The sequence below is a fragment of the Zophobas morio genome, unplaced genomic scaffold, assembly GCF_036711695.1.
Source record: "Zophobas morio isolate AGI-343-1 ecotype UQ-CSIRO unplaced genomic scaffold, CSIRO_AGI_Zmor_V1 ptg000030l, whole genome shotgun sequence".
Taxonomy (NCBI): domain Eukaryota; kingdom Metazoa; phylum Arthropoda; class Insecta; order Coleoptera; family Tenebrionidae; genus Zophobas; species Zophobas morio.
Genome location: NW_026972135.1, coordinates 14,055,266 through 14,076,663, shown reverse-complemented (window position 1 = coordinate 14,076,663; position 21,398 = coordinate 14,055,266). Strand labels below are relative to the sequence as shown.

Here is a 21,398-nt window from a genome sequence, read left to right as displayed (position 1 = left end):
GAAGACTCTCCAAGTCCCTAGCGTACTTCTCCCGGTCGTATGCTGTAAGAATATCGGGTTTGGTATAGACTTTCCCGTAAAATTCTCCGGTACACGGGACCACGCGTCCGAAATTTAAAAACGCTGCACTGAAACCAGTAATTTCACTAACAGCGGTTCTAATGGCATATCCGATCTTCGCTATCTCGGCATCCCAGTTTTCGTGGTTACCCTTAATATAGCATCGAATCGCCGTCCCTATCACACGGTTGTAGCGCTCCACAGGGTTTGCTTGTGGATGATACTTGGCTGTAAACCAGATTTTTTGGACTTTATACTCCTTACAAACTCTAACAAAATTCTTTCCGATAAACTGCTTACCGTTATCTACCAATATGAATTGTGGTACTCCATATACTAAAAAGACTTCGTTTTCTAAAAAATTCACAATGCTAGGACTATTAGCTTTTCTAAGAGGACACATGACGACGTATTTAGAGAACCAATCCACTATTACGAACAAGTACGTGAATCCCTTCTTCGATCTTGGAAGTGGCCCAATTAAATCGACTGAGATAATTTGCCAAGGAAACTGAACGATCTTTTCTTTCCCCATAATCCCCGGACGACTTACATTTGGAGCTTTCTGAGCGCTGCAAACTTGACAACTCAAAACGTACTTACGCACGTCTCTATGGACTTTCGGCCAATAATAATGGATCTTAAGTCTCGATAGGGTCTTAAAATAGCCTAAATGAGAAGAAGTGGGCTCATCGTGACATAATCGCAATACCTTAACGCGTTGACTTTCTGGAACGAATAATTTCCACTCTGGGACATTGCTTGTCAGATTGATTTTGTTTGGAAAATATTTAAAAATAAATTTACCCTCGACTTTCCATGATAAGTATTTCTGCGGATCGCCAAGAATGGTCTTTCGGATAGTGGCGTACGCTTCTTCAGTATCATCCACGGTCACATCTAAATAGGTATCGGTATCGACAGAACTAATTTCGGCGGGAAGACGCGATAACGCATCCGGAACAACATTCAAACATCCTTTCCGGTGTACTAAGTCAAACGAGAACTGGTTTAGCCTAACGCTCCACCGAGCTAGTTTACCGACGGGGTCCTTCATTTTTTTCAGCCATAACAAGGAATAGTGATCAGTTATCACGGTGAAATGTACTCCTTCAACATAAGGGCGGAATTTTTCTAACGCAAAAACCACGGCAAGGCATTCACGTTCGGTCACGCTGTAATTGTGTTCCGTTTTACTTAATGATCGACTGGCGTAAGCTATAACCTTTTCTTGGTCTTCGATGGTTTGGGTAAGCAAACCGCCCAAACCCGTATCTGAAGCATCGGTATGGATCGTAAAAGGTTCAGAGAAATTTGGACTGGCTAAAACAGGAGCTGATACGAGCGCTTCTTTAAGCTTACGGAAAGAGAGGTCAGCGTCTTCATCCCACTCGACTTTTTGACGTTTGCGCTTTCCCTTTAATAAACAATTCAACGGCGCTATCAACGACGAAAAATGCGGCACGAAGCGGCGGTACCAGGAACACATTCCTACAAATCGCTTTATTTCAGTAGACGTTTTCGGCACCGGATAATTGGCCATACTCTCCACCTTTTCGGGATTTGTACGGAGCCCTTGCTGGTCCACTATAAAACCCAGATATTTTAAAGACGGACGAAAAAATTTACACTTGTCTAGGTTAATCGAAAGATTCGCCTTCGACAGACGTCTCGCTACGTCGCGTAGTACGGACAAGTGCTCGTCAAACGTCTTCGACAATATAATTAGGTCATCTAAGTATACGAAAACTTGCGGCTCTAGTTCTGGACCGAATAATTCATCCATTAGCCTTTGCAAAGCTTGAGCTGCATTAGTGAGCCCGAAAGGCATCACCGTAAAATGGAAAAGACCACGCCCTGGTACGGCGAATGCTGTTTTTGGTTTCGACGATTCTTCCAACGGTATTTGCCAAAACGCTTGTTTCAAATCTACCGAACTGATATATTTCGCGTCACCTAGCATGCTCAATATCCTATCTACTAAAGGCAAAGGATAATTATCCCGCACGGTAACCGAATTTAACTTTCGTCCATCAAAACATACTCTAAATTCCCCAGTAGGTTTTTTAACTAAAGGAATCGGAGAGGACCATGAACTATTCGAAGGCTCTATAACCTTAAGCTTCAAGATTTTATCAATCTCACGATTCAATTCCGATAACATATACGGAGACCACCAAAACTGTCTCTGCTTGAAGGGAGGCGCGTTTCCGGTGTCAATACGGTGTGGACTAACTGTAGCTCGACTCAGTTGATCGGTGTAATTAAACTTTTTAAATTCCCCTATTACTTCTTTTATTTTCTTTCGACTATCCGCATCAAAATCCGTAGATATTAACTGATCGATATCCGAATTTAACTCTGTTGATGCTTCTACTGCACCTACGTGCGATACTTTTGGCTGCTTTCGACCATTATTTAAACCCGCACTTGAAATTTCATAAGAAAATGTTCGAAAGTCCAACTTTAACGCAAAAAGTCTACAAAAATCACTCCCCAAAACTATTTTATGTATCAAATCAGGTACTACATAGAAGAAAATTTTATGACGCCTTCCTTGCAACCCAATCTCCAGTTCCACTGCGCTTGCAACACAGTGAGATTTTCCATCTGCGGTGATCACGGCCTTTAGCTTGGAAGGAACCATATTTATATGACATACAGTCACGTTCCGCAGACCACATTTGTAACAAAATTTCACGCGCTTGGCCACACAATTGCGGTAGCTATGATTTAGTTGTCGGCAATTCCAACAGATTAATAGGGTCCTCCGCGGATCTTCCTTGCCTTGTTTCACTTCACCCTCACCGAAAGGTTGTACATCTGCCCTCGAAGGGACCACAAAATTAGAAATTTTCTCGTTACTAGATTTTTCCTTAAACGTATCCCGAACAGGTTGTGTTTGTACACCAGCCAACTCGGCTTCCAACAAACACGACTGTCGACACGGAACCTTAGATCTCTGTCTCAAACTAAGCATCTGCTCGATTTTCTTACCGATCTTAATTAATTCATCTAACGTTTTTGCCTCCGCGATCTCTAAATGATTCAAATATGCTAAACCTAGATTTCTTTGGATTACTTTGACTTTAGTGATTTCTAACGGAGCACGCGAAAGGCGCGAGAAAAGTGTTTCCATCACTGCTACGTAAATTGATATGGACTCGCCCTTGCTCTGCATTCTATTTTTAATATCATCCCATAAAATATCGTCACAATCACTAGGAAGAAATTCTTGCTTGATCGCGTTCACTAACGAATCCCAATCTACGTATTTATGCCTAACAGCTCGATACCATAATAACGCTTTTCCGCTAAACAAATCAACTGCTGAGTTATACAAATCATCCTTAGTGGCATGTCGGGCCTGACACAACTCGTCAACACGTTCAAGAAATTGATTAACCCCTACACCTTGGGCTTCACCGCTAAACGAAATCCCCCACTTGTAAATTGGTACTAATTTAGTATTGACAACTGGTGGAAGCGAAGGAACTACTGACGGAAAAATAACGGGAGCAACCGGAGAAGACACTTGCGGCGATGCGGTGGTCTCTACCTTATCATACAATTCGGCCTCGAGTAGCGCACACGTTGCATGAGATTCGTTACGGAACTCCACTATTTCTTTAGCGTCGTTTTCAGAAAGATTGTCAGGAATTTTAATTCTAAGAACCCGAAGAGTCGCATGAGCAATTCGCGTTCGCAACCGTTTAAATAAAGCATCTTGAGGAGAACCTTCAAATTCCGGCATCAACTGTTTAATACTATCAATCGTACTATTAATTGATTCAACTTCATGCTCGTAATCAAACTGCGGGTCTTTATACGCCAAAATTAGTTCTAGTGGTCGACCGATGTCTTTATCAACCGAACGCTGCAACAACCTCCGTTTATCATCACTACTACGCTTGGTTACAATTCCCCTTATACGCAACTCATAATCGAGCTCACCTGCTAGTAAATACCTTGCCTTAAAAGTGTCGTCCATATTAATATCACCAATGTGAAATGGTTATAAGACATCCAAAGCCAAGACATACAAATTCAAGATGTACAAAGTCAGGATAACCAAGTCAGGATGACAAAGTCAGGATGACAAAGTCTAAAATGCAGAGTAATTAGAATTATGTTCGCACGATATCATCAACAAAATGTCTGTCACCACCTATTTCATTACTTGGGCTGCTAATTGCCACACCACCGTACCATACCTCAACAAACTCCTATGACCTTATAGAATTTCACAAGTAACGAAGTCGAACCAAGTCGTAAATCCACCTACCACTGTCAATAACGCATCTGGCCCCACGTTACGGCGCCATTTTTTGTATAACCTCTTATCTTCCTTTTACGCCGGTGCTACTTTCGGAGAGCGGGTTCTTCTCGTGGTGTTTGCACTTACCTTGGATTCAACTTCGTTGCTAAACTCTTCCTAACCAAAAATAATAGGGCGCCACTCAGTCGTTATGGTGGAAAGGAGGGTTGGGGGGACTGAGACCACCCAACTTCACCAATGCTCTTTTTATTTAATATAAAATAAATTAAATCGACTAATTAGGTACATTATAAAAAAACTACGACTTGAAATCAAAAAAATGTGGTGGGCAGGAGTTCGGTTGGTTGTAGCGTTTAGCAGTCCATGAACGCGGTTAATTTACCTCCAGGTTGGCGGTTCGACAGACTTACCAGGATGACAGGATGACACCTCTCCTTGACACTAACTTTTCACCCCTTTTTCGTGAACAACGACACCCCAAAACTTCCGTGTCTTTTTCTCTCGACCTTCTCTCGTCGCCGTCTCCAAACCCCAAAAAGCCACGCTCTTCTCGAACCTTCCATCTCCTACCCCCCTACTCTCTAAATGCGCGCGCTATTTAAATCGTGGTAACATTTTCATGTTACAGCCTCTGGATTTTTCCGTTGATAAACCATGACAGCCTTACGATGAACATCCGGATTACGTTGCATGTACTTGATAGCGGCATCTTTGAGCTGTTTTTTTCTAGTTGCGTCGGTAAATCTAGCCCGGTGGTGCTTCTTTTTTTCAGTATCATTTTGAGAAATGAAACTTGGAATTAATTGATCCTCAGAAGATTGATAAACGTCGAAATGCCCATTAGAAAGATCGTGTGAAGTACTAAAACGCAATTTACATACGGGATTTTCTTCTATGCCGAATTTTTCATACAACTCTCCGTTATAATAAACCTCAAATACATATGGAAATATTTGTCCAGAAGCCACTAATTCGCACAAACCGCCATAAGTATAGGACTGTGACATTTCGGCAAGGTAGTCAGCAGCACTGTTAAAATTATTTCCATCTCTGCCGTGGGATAGGATGGAAAACTCATCCCAACGCTCTACTACGTGTGTTACTATTATCTCCCGCACCTCCCGAGCCATAACTTCAGTTCCATATAACAGGTATGATATTGCTCGGAATAAGCAAGCTCCATCGCCAATAATCGGTACGACAGTATGTGGTACCATTGCACCGTTTATGTTTAAGATTTCTACAACCATATCGGAAATATTTGGACAATTCGTGACATAAAACACAACCGTCAACGCCGTTTGGTCTCACGCGTCCGCAGACCGCGTTCGCATCGCAGTCGCTTACTCGGTGACGTCGCGGTCTCTCTATTTCCATACAACTTCTTAAATTTTAAAAGCTTAAGACTGATTTTTCCAATAACCCTACCACGTACAACTGAAATACGCTTTACATTATTTGTGTTGAACAGCATTAATATCAAGTTCCACGCAAAAATTTACAATAGAAATATTTTTCCCATACACAATTACACACCGCTTTCACCCCCTTAAGGGTTGAATCTCGGAAAATGCTGAAATACGTGTTTCGTTATCTGTATTGAAGAGCATTAATACCAAGTTTCACGTAAATATTTACAACAGAAATGGTTAGGAAATAGTCTTCCTGTACAAACTTTACCACCGCTTTTCACCCTTTTAGGGGTGGAATTTCCCAAGTTCCTTTCTTAGTGGGTGTTTACATCACAAAAGGAAACTATTGTCCAAATTTCATGTTTCTAGCTGCAGTAGTTTAGGCTCTGCGTTGATGAATCAATCAGTCAGGACAAACAATTTTATATGTATAGATTATGTTAAAGTTTTATAGAAAATTTCATTGGGTTACATTGTTAAGTAACATAAAGAAATCGACGTATAGAAACAAAGGGAACAGTCCAAAAATATACTACAGTCTAATTATTGCAACGCAAGCAGGGGCAATTATTTTCGGGTTTTTGGGAGGTGTTTTCTGTGTCAAAACCTTTGGTGTGAAAATTGGAATTATGCTTGTAATTTTGTACATAGAAATGTATTTTCAATTATTCTGTACATTAATTTGGTGCATACTTTTACAAATGATAAAGTCACGGTATCAGTACCAAAATAAGATGATTAAAAATAAGATATGGCAGAACATATCGGTCAAAAAATTTTCAACATTTCTTAAAAAAGTGAAGTGTAATTCCTTGACTCTAAAAACTGCAGTTAACGCTTTTAACTATTTATTTGGCTGAAATATCCTCTTATGTACAGTTATTGTTTTTTCGAACACGTTATCTACGCTAGACATTGTTATAAGAAATGATGGTTCTTTATACCAGCAGAAGACTGGAGAAGATATAATAGGCATTATCTTTCAGTCCTTGGCATTGTTGATACTTTGGGTGAATTTCTAGTTTTTGTTTCCATTTAGTAGTTATAGAAGTAATATTTTAGATTTCTGTGATCACTACTGATGTCTTATGCGATTTAGTTTTGGAAGAACATGAAAAACTTTTAATTTTGCTGTGCAATATGGAATGTCGAAGTAATACAGTATCAATTAGGAACATACGAATGGTTATTTATGTGATTACCAACAACAAACCGGAATTTAGAGCTGCGAGATTTTTTACACTTGACAGAACTAATTTACTGAAAATTGTTTACTCAGTGATAAATTTAGTTCTTGTTATTTTACAATTTTAAATATTAAAAATATTTCTCATGAAAACCTGATTTGTACTCTAAGATCGCAATGTTAGATGAGTTTATCCTTGACCATTTTTGTAAACAGAATTATCTACAACTATCATTAAAATTTTTTGGCCGTATATGTATTAGTAATTAAAATCTCATGAGTCATCACTAATACAAAGATAAAAAAAGTTTCCACGATAAGTCGAGCTGATGCAAGGGAAAAAAGATTGCGTACCCTAAAATTACCATAAAAGAACTCCCGTAAATTCGATTGATTTACGAGCGTTCAAATTTCGTAACCCTTATGGAACTACTAAATATGATCTAAATCGCAAGTACTTCTGAGTCGTAAATCAAGCGCGAGATGGCATTAATGAGCCAGTTAACACCATTAAATTGTCATCTGCGACATAATAAATGGGAAAAAATCCTCACAAAAAAACGGAAGCACCGAAAGCTAGACTGAATCAAACTCTGAGGTGCTACTGGTCATGCTGTCCGTGCGAACAACGATAATCTTCCGAACGAATTACTGGAAGTACTCGTAGCTGTTTCCGTCCGATGGTTGGTTCCCCAAAGAGCACGAAAGTACGACCTTTCGGCATAGTGGGGGAACACATAGGTTGCCGGACTTGCGTCTCACTAACATGTTCGATAGATTCTCAATGGTCTATTTTTTCCGGTATCATTCAGAATTATATCTCCAAAAATTCATATTTGACAAATCATCGCTGAAATCCGAAGAACCCTTGATCAAAAACTCCACGTTACTAATGTTGAGGAAAAAAAACAGGCTGTGAAGAAAATTTAAGCTAACCCGGCTTCAATCTGACTGCATCTGTTTTCGAACTTACTCAAGTAGCATGAATTAAGGTTAATAAGACAAAATAAGGCAACTTATGAACAAAAAGAATTGCCCTGAACCCAAACAAAAAGCAGTTTTACAGATATGTAACACAGTCTTCTACACCGCACGTTTTAGTTCCAGTTCTTGTCTAATGACTTGAACGAAATTTCTGAAATTTTTGCATTCAAATTTGAATCAATCTACACTTTGGAGGACACAAGTAATTTGCCGCAGCTCGCTTCGCTAGATCTTAGCGAACATCTTACAGATGTAATATTGGAGGAGAACGCTGTTAAACGTCATCTCCTCACTGTCGGTTATAATTCGGTTTCAAAACGTTCTAAACCGTCTTCCCACTCCTAACCGCCATTCTTCCCTATCTCTCCATAGCCCTTCTGGTAGATCTCGTTCTTTTATCCTTTATCAATTCCTTCCCGCCAACTTCTTCTAGGTCTCCCTCTTTTCCTTCTTCCGTGTGGTGTCCATGTCAATATTTGTTTTGGAAGTCTATTTTCAGCCATTCGCTGTGCATGGCCATATCAGATCAACTGTTTTGTTTTGATGTCGTCAATTATTGTATGTGTGACCCCCATGATTTCTCGAATTCTGTCATTTGGTACTCTGTCCTTTCTCGATTTATCTGCCGACCTCCTCCAGTGGTCCATTTCCGTTATGAGTGGCATTTTTTCAGTGTTTTCTTTTAATTGCCATACTTCGCTGCTACATATATGTGACGATGCTCTTCACAATACTGTTGTATATTCGATGTTTGTTCGCTTTTAAGATGTGCGGATCCCATAGTATTCCATTTTTCATGGATTTGGCTTCTCTTCCTTACGAGTTCCTTATTTTATTGCTTTGTCTTGAGTTCCGTCCAGTGTTATTTTCATCCTTAGGTACTTGTATTCATTGCAATATTTGATTATTTTATTATTCTCTAAGACAATATTCTGTGTAAGCCCTCCAATACTCATACACTCTGTTTTCTTTGCATTTCGTCACCTTAAAACTGGTTTGCCGCATATCCAGATCGCGTCCGAGGGATTTTCGCCTCTACTGTTTGGTGCAGATTTGCCGCATGTCGCACTTGGACGAAGCTAAACATAGTTTAGATTCAGTGCTGATTTGCCGCATGTCCAAGCAGAAATCGATAGAGTACCGTTATCCGTTTTTACGTACTTCCTTGCTGTTTTGCTTTTCAGCGTTAGGTTTGGGGTTGGGAAAAAAATCGTATTCAACATCACGCGTAGAACAATAAGAATAATGTGAAATAAATAAAAAAGAGACTTAACAATTTTGATGAATCTGAAATTAAAAAAAAGCAACTGTAATTTGTGCAACTCTTTTTCTGTTGTTATAGATGTTACAAATATTTTCAAATTATTAGATTCGAAATTTTACAAATTTAAATTTCAAATAGATTTGTTGTTCGATAAACAAATAATTTAATTTTTTACTAAACAGTAACATTTTTCTTTAATTTTTTCTCGGGAATGATTGAACTTATTTTCTCTAAAGTTTTAGTGAACAAGATTTATAACGCTGCATACCAGTAAAAGAGTTCACAATTTTTTGTAGTATTCTTATTTGTAGAAACGATATTTCTACATCAATAATCACAAATAATAGATACATTTTTAATTTTTTAAATTAAAATGTTGTAACAGTAATATGAAAATTAAAATTTCGAAGCAAAATCTGTTTAGGTGGATTTTGCTTCGAAATTTATTACTGGAACGTTTACAAAAATCAGCTTTTGACATAAAATGCTTGCAAATTTGAAACAGAATTGGAATGTTTCTTGACAATCATGCCTAATACATTTTTGACTTGTATCTTTTAAAAAGAATTATTTCCGAAATTATAGCTATTTACAATTTACGACTTACTTCAAGAACAAATTCCGTATTAGAATTTTACCTATAATAACTAAATAGATGTATGTTGTTAACTTATATAAGGTACCTTACATCGAAACGAGTAATTTGTTTTTTAATATGACATTGCCTTTCTTTATCATTCTATTTGTCTAACAATTATTGTTGTGCAATTATACGCGTGTAAATAAAAATAACTTTACAATAACTTATTTATGGATACATTTTTTTACCAATTAATTTAAGTGGATGGTTATATGTAATGGTAATAATAGCCGCATAAAATTCACTCACTGTTTAGGTATACCAGATATCAAAAGCTATTAAATCCAAATGTTATTGTTTATTTTTTTTATGTCTCGAGCGCAAGCTAAGGAAGTATTGTAATCAGGTTCATCGGGCGACTGGCTACTTTTATGGCTTCTCAACGTTTCATGACTCCTATAATACGAAAACATAGGTCTCTCGTTTCCGGTTGATAAAACGCTGACCAACATTTGTAATCATCCTCCCCATCATATAACGTCATCTCCAACTTTTACAGCAATAAATGTTATATAAATTTTAAAAAATAACATACTTCTTCATTTGTTGTTTATTGAGTTTTTACCCTAAGCACCCAGATTGAATTGAATTACCATAACCCTAATTTCTTGAGATTTTGGAAACAGGATATACTACATAAAGAAAGTTAAAAGAATTTGAAGTAATGTAATGATACTCTTTTTACATCAACATACTATTATTTATCAATTAATTGGGCATCGTCCAAAATACTGTTCATAAATTATAAGTGCGGGAAGTTTATGCAAAAGCATGCAAATACATTTTTTGCGTATAATAATATGTATTGTTTATTATTAAATATCTACTCATTTATAAGAATTATTAAAATTAGTAAAAAAAAGTATTCAAGTCTCTGTCTAGTTTATTACCTTACCTTATTAAAATAATAAGTTTAATCAATTATGTAGTTAGCAAACAATGACGTTTAATTTATACTTAGTAGGGTTCACGGCATTAACTTTTCACATTGCATGTTTAATTCGGAGTTATAATTTGAGAATATAATTTACCCGTTTATTTATTTTTGTAGTTTAGTAGTACTTCAGCAAATTTAGAAAACTGTATGTTATTTAAAAATACGTGACAAATCACGAGGCCAGGCAATCTAGAGATCTGACTGCTGGTTTGCGCGGGAAATACTGCATACTTTTTAGATAAAAGGAGTCTATGATAAGCGCACGTAGGAGATGATAGACAGAGAGCTAATATTTAGAGCTAGAATAAAGAAATAGGACAAGTTTACGTGCGCACACCACAGCCTCCCTTTCTTCTCTAAACAGTTTGGGATCATACCCATACCATAGTATCATAAATAATAATTGACAAAGAGTTCGCAAAGGAATCCAACGGAAATATTTATACAATTGTTTACAACTACCAGTACAAATAATTCTTTCATTTTCAACTGAAAAGCGTATAACTATATTAAGTACTAGATATTATGGAGTTAGGGGTAATCAAATAGATTTGGGTTGCAGTCAACATAATTGTCACTGATACATAAGACATGGAAACGAATGATTTATTTCCAAATCCAAATATACTGCATTTACAGTTTTAAACAGTATCACTGCTAATTTTCTCTGGTTGTCCGACAATAGCTACTTGTAGTCAATATCCACGTAATGTAATAAAATACTGGAATCTAATTGTTTGAGACAACAACCTATTTTTACCCGAGTGTTATTTATCAGTTTGAATATTTTATATAAAAAAATTACATATTAAGCTGCAATTTTAGTAGGACTGCAGCGAGTCAATGCAAAGAAAATATCATTTTATTATCCTTTGTAAAAATAATTCCTTTCTGTAAAACACATTGAAATTTGGTACTCCGTATTTCGTTCACAATTCACCATTTAACAATGGAAATTAACAACGCAATATTTGGATTCTACAGTTTTTAGGAAAAATGAATGACTGCAATGAGTTTTATCAAATGTAGATTTTATATAAAAATAAAGAAAAATAAGTCTCTTTATTTTAAAAATATTTAGAAAAAATCGAATCAAAACATCAATAACTTAACATTCATTGTTCGTTATACTTAGTTAACTGCTTCACCACGAGATTTCTAATATCGTTTCAATTTTTCATTTATTTCACATTATGAGTCCTTGCCGTATTACTTGTTCTGCGCGTGAAGTTGATTAAGAAATCTTAATCTTAGTTATCTCTGAAAAATGTATCTATTATTATATGTAATTATTGATGTGGAAATATCATTTCCACAAATACGAATACAGGTATGCAGCATTATGAATTTTGTTGACTAAAATTTTAGAGAAAATAAGTTCAATCATTTCCGAGAAATCATTAAATAAAAATGTTACTGTTAAGTAAAAAATTAAATTATTTGTTTAACGAGCAACAAATCTATTTGAAATTTAAATTTGTAAAATTTCGAATCTAATAATTTGAAACTAAATCTTTCTTAAAAAAAAATCGAAAATATTTGTAACATCTGTAACAACAGAAAAAGAGTTGCACAAATTACAGTTGTTTTTTTTTAATTTCAGATTCATCAAAATTGTTAAATCTCTTTTTTATTTATTTCACATTATTCTTATTGTTCTGCGCGTGAAGTTGAATACGATTTCTTTCCCAACCCCAAACCTAACGCTGAAAAGCAAAACAGCAAGGAAGTACGTAAAAACGGATAACGGTACTGTATCGATTTCTGCTTGGACATGCGGCAAATCAGCACTGAATCTAAACTATGTTTCGCTTCGCCCAAGTGCGACATGCGGCAAATCTGCACCAAACAGTAGAGGCGAAAATCCCTCGGACGCGATCTGGATATTATTATTATTATTATTATTATTATTATTATTATGTCAGTGATGGTCAACAGGCAATAGCCCAATTACTGACCACCTTAGCAAAATATATGACCAACAGCTGAACCCACGAAGGCAAAGTTAAACAGACTGAATGTAGCTACATATACAAAGAAAAAACCTATTTATTTAAATATATCAAATGCATTCTGTTCCGAATTGTATAAAGTACACATCTCGTATATAGGTGAGTGTTTTACAACGTTTAAGCGAGGAGTAGGCAAATAGAAGCAATCATGAGAACGAGATGACAATCTGGGGACAAGCAAATATAATCGACTCAAAAGATCCGGACAATCAATATGAAAATGAACCAACTTTTTTAAAAAATTCAACGATGCAATAGTCCGTCTGCAATGTAAATCTCTAAACCCAAATTTATTTAAAAGAGTAATATGGGACGAACCCCTTGGTGGATAAACACCATCCGCCCTAAAAGCTAAGTACTTCAAAAAACGTCGTTGAATCTTCTCCAATGTGTCTATATGAATCCGAGAAAATGGAGACCAAACAACACTTGCATATTCAAGCTTGGATCGCACATAAGCAAAATATAAAATTTTCAAACAATCAAAGTCACTAAAACTACTGCCACATCTTAGTATAAAACCGAGTGATTTGAGAGCATTGGCACATATATTATTTATGTGATTTACAAAAGAGAGTTTGGAATCAAAAGTGACTCCCAAATCACAGAAAGAATCAACTCTAGTCAAAATGGTGTTATTGAGATCATAGGGATACAAGGTTTGGATATTTTTGTTAGTAAATGACATAATAAAGCATTTGTCAAAATTTACCGGGAGAAAGTTACAATTGCTCCAACATAGAAATTTCTGCAGATCATCTTGTAACATCCGGCAGTCATTAATACTCGAAACAGTTCTAAAAATTTTTAAATCATCCGCATACATAAGAATGTTTGAACTAATACTCTTTGCGATGCCATTTATGTAAATCACGAACAAAAGAGGTCCAAGAACCGAACCCTGAGGCACTCCAGACAAGACAGAAATACTATCTGACACATGACCATTATATTTAACGCACTGAGTCCTATTGGATAAATACGATTTAAACAATGAAAGTAATGAAGCAGAAAACCCAAAATTACTTAATTTAACCAGCAAAATATCATGATTAAGTTTGTCGAAGGCCTTGGAAAAATCAGTATAGGCCACGTCAACCTGAAGCATAGCATCAAAGCTTTCTGAAACAAACTGTGTGAATACACAGAGGTTAGATATGGTGGAACGGTTACTTACAAATCCATGTTGACAATCAGATATTTTACTACGAACATTAAATAACAAAAATTTATGTAAAACAAATTCAAAAACTTTGGCAAAGTTACAATATGCGGCAAACCAGTTCTAAGGTGACGATTTACTTCCGATGCCCATTTTCTGTATCCTTCAATAAGTTTTCGTGCGATGTAAGTTAAATCCTTGTGGTCTTATGCTATTATACGATTTGATCGTCTGCAAAACATAATGTATACAGGGTTGTATTGTCATTCAGAGGAATTCCCATGCCACTGCACTTTCTTTTTCATACTTTTAGTGCCTGATAGATTTTAAAAGGTGTGGGCGAGAGGCAGCATCCCTGTTTTAGTCCTTTGGTAGCTGTGAATCCCTCTGAAACTTTGTTTCCCACCCTAACTTGTGTTATGTTATTAGTATACATATTTTGCATTGCTTTTATTAGTCCATGTTTAATGTTTGTCTGTTCCAATATTGACCATAGTTTGTGATGGGGAATACTATCGTAGGTTTTTTGTAGATCTACGTAAAGTAAATGGATTGTTTGATCAACCGCTGCTTTTTCTCTATAATTTGGGTGACGCAGTATAAATGGTCTACTGTCGATCTGCCTGCTTTAAATCCCGCTTGTTCTTCTGCCTCCATATCCATATACTCAGGCTCTATTTTGGCTTTCAAAATTTTCCCGTAGATTCTATTTCTTGTACTTGTTACCGCTATGCCCCTATAATTTTCGCACTGATCTCTGCTACCTTTTATGTGTATTGTTGATATTATTCATTTTTTCCACTCACTTGGTACACTATCCCCATTTAGACAGTTCTAAAATAGCTTCCTAAATTGTTCGTATAGCTTGTTTGTTCCTGCTTTTATTAATTCAGCCGGTATATTACCAGGCCCGGGAGATTTTCCATTTTTTAAAGATTTGCAGATAGTTTCTACTTCTTTTAGGGATATCCTCAAAGGGGAGGAGACTATATTTATTTCTGTTTCCTGGTCTTCATTCATAAATTCTGTCCGATGTTCCGTTAGAAGATAGAATCAATGTTTAAAAAAAAGAAGTCTTGAATAATGCTAAATAATATCAGGACGGACACCTCTTGGTCCTGGGGGCGGCGACCCTGAGAAACGACCTTACGGTTTTTCGCTCGTCGGCGGCGATTTGAAAACCGAGTAGAATACCCAAAACGGTACTTACAGCAGTACGACGCAACGGTATGCGCAAAAGTCTATTTCGTACTGTACGGAAATAAGTTTTGCTATAATAAGTATAATTCCAAAAGTACGAAATTAAAATATAAAGGTTTGTTGCGCTTAGAGGATAAATTGGATAATAATTTAATTGTTCAAAATATTCCACTCAATGAGTCAACAATAATACTAACATCACGCCTCACACATCAGTATATTTAAAAAAATGTATCATATGTATCTGGATTAAACTCGTTCAAGATCTTGAGTCTTGATTTGTTTTATTTATTTGTTTATCTAGACCAAAATTCAACAATATAAATTGTAATATTATCTTGACTGTTGTATTTCTCCATCACGTACTACAATTCGTACTATTGTTTATCTGCTTTTAATTGTCAACAAGTTTTTAAAATTACGAGATTCCGTTCACGTAACCAGCTAATTTTAGAATTAGTAGTAGCGCCAGTTCTTACTGATACTGCAATATCAGATGTCGCCGGTTGATATATGCTTAAACAGGTTAACCTTGTTTAAAAATCAAAATGAACAAGCTACTTTTACTGCTCATTCTAACATTTGGCCAAATTCATCTTTCGGTGAGTATGATCAACAAAAAAACTAACTTACAAAAAAAACTAATTTCAGAAATTGGAAGATCCTCTAGTCGAGTTACCTAACGGAGAAATTGTGGGACGCGAAGATGTAACAGCTGAAAGCAAAACATATTATGCTTTTGAAAAAATTCCATACGCGGCTCCTCCTGTTGGGGACTTGCGCTTCCAAGTATGAATGTTGATTGAAAAATATAATAGTAAAAGCAAATGTTTAGCCTCCTCAACCTGTCGAAAACTGGGATGGAATACTTAATACCACCAACTTGGACATATCTTGTTATCAACTTAATAACCGTATGAAAATGCCTCCTCAACTAGGTCAGTCGGAAGACTGCCTCTTTCTCAACGTTTTCACCCCAAAGGTACTTTTTGACAGACAAACTTATCGCAAACAATGAATTGTTGCTTACCCTAGCTTCCTTCTCCTGAAGACGAAGAACTATTACCTGTAATGCTTTTTATTCACGGGGGTGGTTTTGTTGGTGGATCAGCCGGCAACAACCCACCTGATCTTTTCATCAACAAAGATGTCATATTAGTTACGATTAACTACAGGCTGGGTGTATTTGGTAAGTACTGCTTTGGTACTTACGCGCTATATATGATAATCATACACAGGTTTCATCTCGACTCAAGATGACATCATTCCTGGAAATAACGGTCTAAAAGATCAACTGCAAGCCTTAAAATGGACCAACCAAAATATTCATCTATTTGGTGGTGATCCCGAAAGAGTTACCATTTTTGGACAAAGTGCTGGTGCAGGTTCTGTGGCTCATCTTACATTAAACCAAAACGCTTTAGGTTGATTATTCCAAAACCACCAACCCAATTAACTACTCTTTCATCATTTATAGGTTTATTCCAAGGAGCTATAATGGAAAGTGGTACCTCTTTGTGCACCGGCATGTTCCAACGAAATTCAAGGTCAATAGCTTTTGGAACCGGAGCCATTATAGATTCCACTTTTGAAACAAGCGAGGACTCACAAGCACTGTTAGAATTGTTGCGAAGTGTGAGTGCTGATGACTTAAACGCAGCAGCAACTGAGCACACTACTGCTGTAAGTACCTTCAACAAACGAATTTTTAATTGTTTTTAAATATCTCTGAACTAGATTACCAACAGTTGGGACAACTTCTTAGAAGTAGGAAGCGTCTTTGCACCTGTGATTGAGGCAAAAAATCCAGATGCGTTTATAACTAAGAAAATGTATGGATTGATTAAAGCGGGCAATGTGGTACCTGTGCCCATTATTTTGGGATATAACTCAGAAGAAAAACTTGGAATGGCAGGAAGTTAGTGTAAATTTGAGTTTTGTGTTTCGTGCTGACGTTTATTGTAGGTCAAGATGAAGTAGCCACAATTGCAGCAATACTAGACGAAAATTTGGACTACCTAGTACCGGCTGATATGCAAATTACCGATTTAGATAGTCGTACTGAAATGGGAAGCAAAATAAGAGAAATATACACCGGTGGAGAACCTTTTGGTGATCATTTGGGGGACACCGTCCGAGTATACTATTTCAATCGGTACTGACACACTAATCATAAATTCCTAGTTTTCTAGCGACAATTTCTTATCGAGGTCGATGGGTAAACACGCTGAGCTTTTCTCCCAGTCCGCTGCAACATACTTCTACGAATTTTCATACCAAGGTAGTTTAGGTCCTGGACCAAGAGACGGTGATGGTACCACTGGAGTATCTCATGGGGGAGAAATGCAGTACTTGTTCTGCAGTGGTACCAGCTGTACTGATGCAGATGAAGCAGATTTGTTGGAAAGAGAAAGAATGATCACCTTGTGGACAAATTTTGCTAAATATCAGTGAGTTTGACATTTGTGTGTGGTCGGTTTATTTATATATATTTTTTTAAAAGAAATCCGACGCCGGAACCAGTGGAACTGTTGCAAAATATTACATGGACTCCAGTTTCTACAGACACTGGAGACTTCTTTTATCTTAATATTGATGCAGATCTTGAGGTTGCCAATCATCCGAAAGGTGAAGCGTATTTGAAGTGGTTGGAATTGTATGACAGTATAGACTATGATGACTTTGACACTTTTTAAGAAATTGAAACTGGAATTTGTTTATTACTAAATAAAAATACTAATTATAAGGATTATACTCTTATATTAGCATATACTGAAAGCAACACCTATGCGATGAAGGCTTATTACGAGAGCAACTTAAACATATATTTGGTTGAAAATCATGCAGCCTTCCAGACTTAGAAACTTTAACAGGTTTCATCAATCTTTAATTCTGGAAATCGCTCTGACATATCGATTTATCGTTCCATCACCATTGGGACAAGTGTTCAAAAGTTGTTGAGTATGTTGGTTTCAATTCATATCCTTATATTCATGTTTAGGATGTACCACAGGGGTCAGCTTTGGGTACCCTCCTTTCAGTGTTTACTTATGATTACGCTTTTCTGGAAATAAAACTAGCTTGCCTGTTTTGGGTCCTCATTTTGATAACAAATTAAGTTTTATTGGTGTTATTCATTTTACTAATCTCTGGTTTATGCGATTAGTTATTAGAGAAATTATGGATATCATGGTCCGAAAACCTTTTACCTTAGTTTGGGAAGATCCCCATTTACACGATATAGAAAGAGCTTCCGAAGCGTCAGCTAAGAAAGTGTTGTAATAAGGTCCATGTTTTCTGGACTTTTCATAATCATAACTCCTAGAGTATGAAACAATAAGTCTCCCGTTTCCGTCTGTCTGTCGTCTGCCATCTGTCCGCCATCTGTGTCGATTTTATCAGACAAATAATTTTCGAAACTGCTGTTTGACTACAGGCAAATTCTGTCTAAATATTTTTATACTAAATTTCTAAAACCGAAACAGTTAATATTTGACTTTTAATTCTCAATGAAAATCAGCAAAAATATAAAACTTAATTTAATCTCCCAAACTACTGGACCGAGTGTTGTCAAATTTTGTATGTACGTTAAGACGAAGTGAAATATGTAATCACAATCCAAGGTACTGTTCTTGCTTCAAGCAACTGCCAATTAACCAACTCAACTGCAAATTCTTGTAACTGTATGTACTATAGGTCCCAGGTGAAATCAAATTAATAAATATGTTGTAATTTCTTTATTTTACTTTACAGGTTTCATAAATGTAATCATTGTTCAGTAAGTGTCAAAGTCATCATAACCTAAACTATCATATAGTTCTATCCACTTGGCATAAGCTTCACCTTTTGGGTGATTTTTAACCTTGAAGTTTTCGCCAATGTCTAGGTAGAAAAAGTCGCCGTTAGTTGTCGACACCGGAGTCCACGTAACATTTTGAAGTAAATCCACAGGCTCTGGGGTCGGATTTCTGTTTTAAAATACGAAATTTCATTAACGCAACCTTCCATCCCTATGAACTACTCACTGATACTTTGCAAAGTTAGTAAAGAGCGTAATCAGTCTCTGCCTTTCTAGAAGATCTTCTTCCAGGTAACTGGGATCATTGCAACTAGTGCCAGAGCAAAACAAATAATCTACTTCTGCTCCATGTCCGACGCTTCCAGTGCCATTGTAGTGAGGAAATTGCATCCCAAAACTTCCTTCATACGAAAATTGATAAAAATATGTCGTGGCAAACTCTGAGTAAAGTTCAGCATGTTTTCCCATAGATCTCGTAAGAAAAGTGTCACTAGAAAGCTGAAAATTGTGGATCAGGAAATGTTTTATGTATTAGTGAAAATGTACTCGTATGGCGTCTCCTAAATTTTCACTGAATGGTTCACCGCCTGTGTATATATCTCTGATTAAACTACCCATATGGGTGCGATTATCAATGTCTGTAATTTCCATGTCGGCAGGTACCAGATAGTCTAAGTTTTCATCAAGGGTCTCTGCAAGACTTCTGAGTGATTCTTCGTCTACAAACGCCCAAATTTTTCATAGGTAGCTGTATATTTTAAAAACAAAATGTGTACAAACCCATTCCCATGGCAATTTTTTCTTCTGAATTATAACCCATGAAGATCGGTACCGGTACCACACTACCAGCTTCAAGAAGGCCAAACATTTTTCTGGTTATGTACGCATCTGGATTTTTAGGTTCTATTACAGGAGCGAATATACTTCCTACCTCCAAGAAACCATCCCAGGGATTCGTTATCTGTATATTAGTAGGTATTTAAAACTGAAAATCAAAGTGGAGACATTGTCTTACGGAAGTAGAATATTGAGATGCCGCCTGATTCAATTCTTCAGGATCAAGACTCAAAAAAAGTTCTAATAGTGCCTGGGAGTCTTGGTTTGTTTCGAAAGTCGAATTTAAGACAGCTGCAGTACCAAAAGCGATTTGTCTGGAGTTCCTTTGAAACATACCAGTACACAAGAACGTTCCGCTGGATAAAATTACTCCTTGAAATAAACCTGGAAAATTTAAAATGACGTTCATATATTATTGAAAAAAGTCATTCTTGAACCTAAGGAGTTTTGGTTAAGTGTGTGATGAGCACACGAAGATGCACCGGCACTTCCACCAAAAATGGTAACTTTATTAGGATCTCCTCCGAAAAGATGGATATTTTGGTTAACCCATTTTATGGCTTGTAACTGATCTTTCAAACCGTTATTTCCGGGTATAACTTCGTCTTGCGTAGACAGAAAACCTGAAATTTGTGTTAATTTTTTTAGTGTATTATAGTGTAGGGGTATAGGAGTACCGAAAATTCCCACTCTGTAGTTAAAACTAACTAAAATCACATCTTTATCAACAAAAAGGTCTGGAGTAGTAACACTGGAACCCATAATAAAGCCACCACCGTAGATGTGGACCATCACGGGCAACAAATTTTCAGTTTCGTTGTTGGGAAGCTTAAAATTCTAAATTTAATTTTGAAATAATTGCGCCTGACGTATTATACCTTTGGTGTGTACACATTCAAAAAAAGGCAGTCTTCAGATTCTTCTAACATGGGAGGCAGAAATACTTGATCACCAAGCTGGTAGCATGATACATCTAGATAAGTTGTATTTAGAGTACCATCCCAATCTTCAACTGGTTGTGGTGCCTGAAATTTATATCGACAGATTACTAGAAATATGAGAAAAAAAATGTCTACTTTGAATCGAAGGTTTCCAACTGGAGGAGCCGCATATGGAACTTTTTCAAATGCGTAGTATGCAGTGTCTTCAGCTGTGACATCTTGTCGACCAACTATTAGTCCATTAGGTAGTTTGATTACAGGATCTTCGGAGTTCTAAAATAACATTTTGATTACTTTTGGGTCTAATTAGAATATTATTTCTTGTTTACATTCTGTTCAACAAAAATAGAAACTATAAGAAAAATTATTATCATTATTATCTGAAGCTTCATGTTGTACGAAAACATACAGGTTATGAATACACTCTCGACACACTTAAGTATATATGTTGAAATTTCAAGTGGTTTAATCCATATTGAAAAAGTAATTGTTAGTCACGAATCTTCATTTCCGAAGTGAAAAATTCGTGCTGCGCATTTATTAGTAAAGACAACGAATACCTATTTAAAAAATGCACCGTAATGCAGAAAGATTATCACCAGTTAATTGTATTTGGCTACCTAAAAAAAATTCCCGCTAATTTATGTTACAATTGATAAAAGACAAAAGATATTTGTTTAATTTT

At 36.4% G+C, this 21,398-nt stretch overlaps 2 protein-coding genes across 2 annotated transcripts; one reads left to right on the top strand and one right to left on the bottom strand.

The window, feature by feature from the left end:
• The first annotated feature begins 15,615 nt into the window (after positions 1-15,615).
• On the top strand, positions 15,616-17,886 carry LOC135138157 (juvenile hormone esterase-like). Its single transcript, XM_064068048.1, has 10 exons — positions 15,616-15,738; positions 15,788-15,925; positions 15,972-16,118; positions 16,172-16,325; positions 16,375-16,560; positions 16,614-16,819; positions 16,874-17,054; positions 17,102-17,274; positions 17,321-17,586; positions 17,640-17,886. The coding sequence occupies exons 1-10, from the start codon at positions 15,685-15,687 to the stop codon at positions 17,830-17,832; spliced, it is 1,698 nt and encodes a 565-aa protein (XP_063924118.1). The 5' UTR covers positions 15,616-15,684; the 3' UTR covers positions 17,833-17,886.
• Positions 17,887-18,858: 972 nt separating this feature from the next.
• On the bottom strand, positions 18,859-21,106 carry LOC135138156 (juvenile hormone esterase-like). The gene is made up of 10 exons (XM_064068047.1): positions 21,043-21,106; positions 20,849-20,986; positions 20,651-20,797; positions 20,450-20,600; positions 20,210-20,395; positions 19,951-20,156; positions 19,716-19,896; positions 19,482-19,654; positions 19,162-19,433; positions 18,859-19,104 (listed from the first exon to the last, which is right to left on the bottom strand). Exons 1-10 carry the CDS (start codon positions 21,103-21,105, stop codon positions 18,912-18,914), a joined length of 1,710 nt encoding a protein of 569 aa, XP_063924117.1. The 5' UTR covers position 21,106; the 3' UTR covers positions 18,859-18,911.
• Between the last annotated feature and the right edge of the window lie 292 nt (positions 21,107-21,398).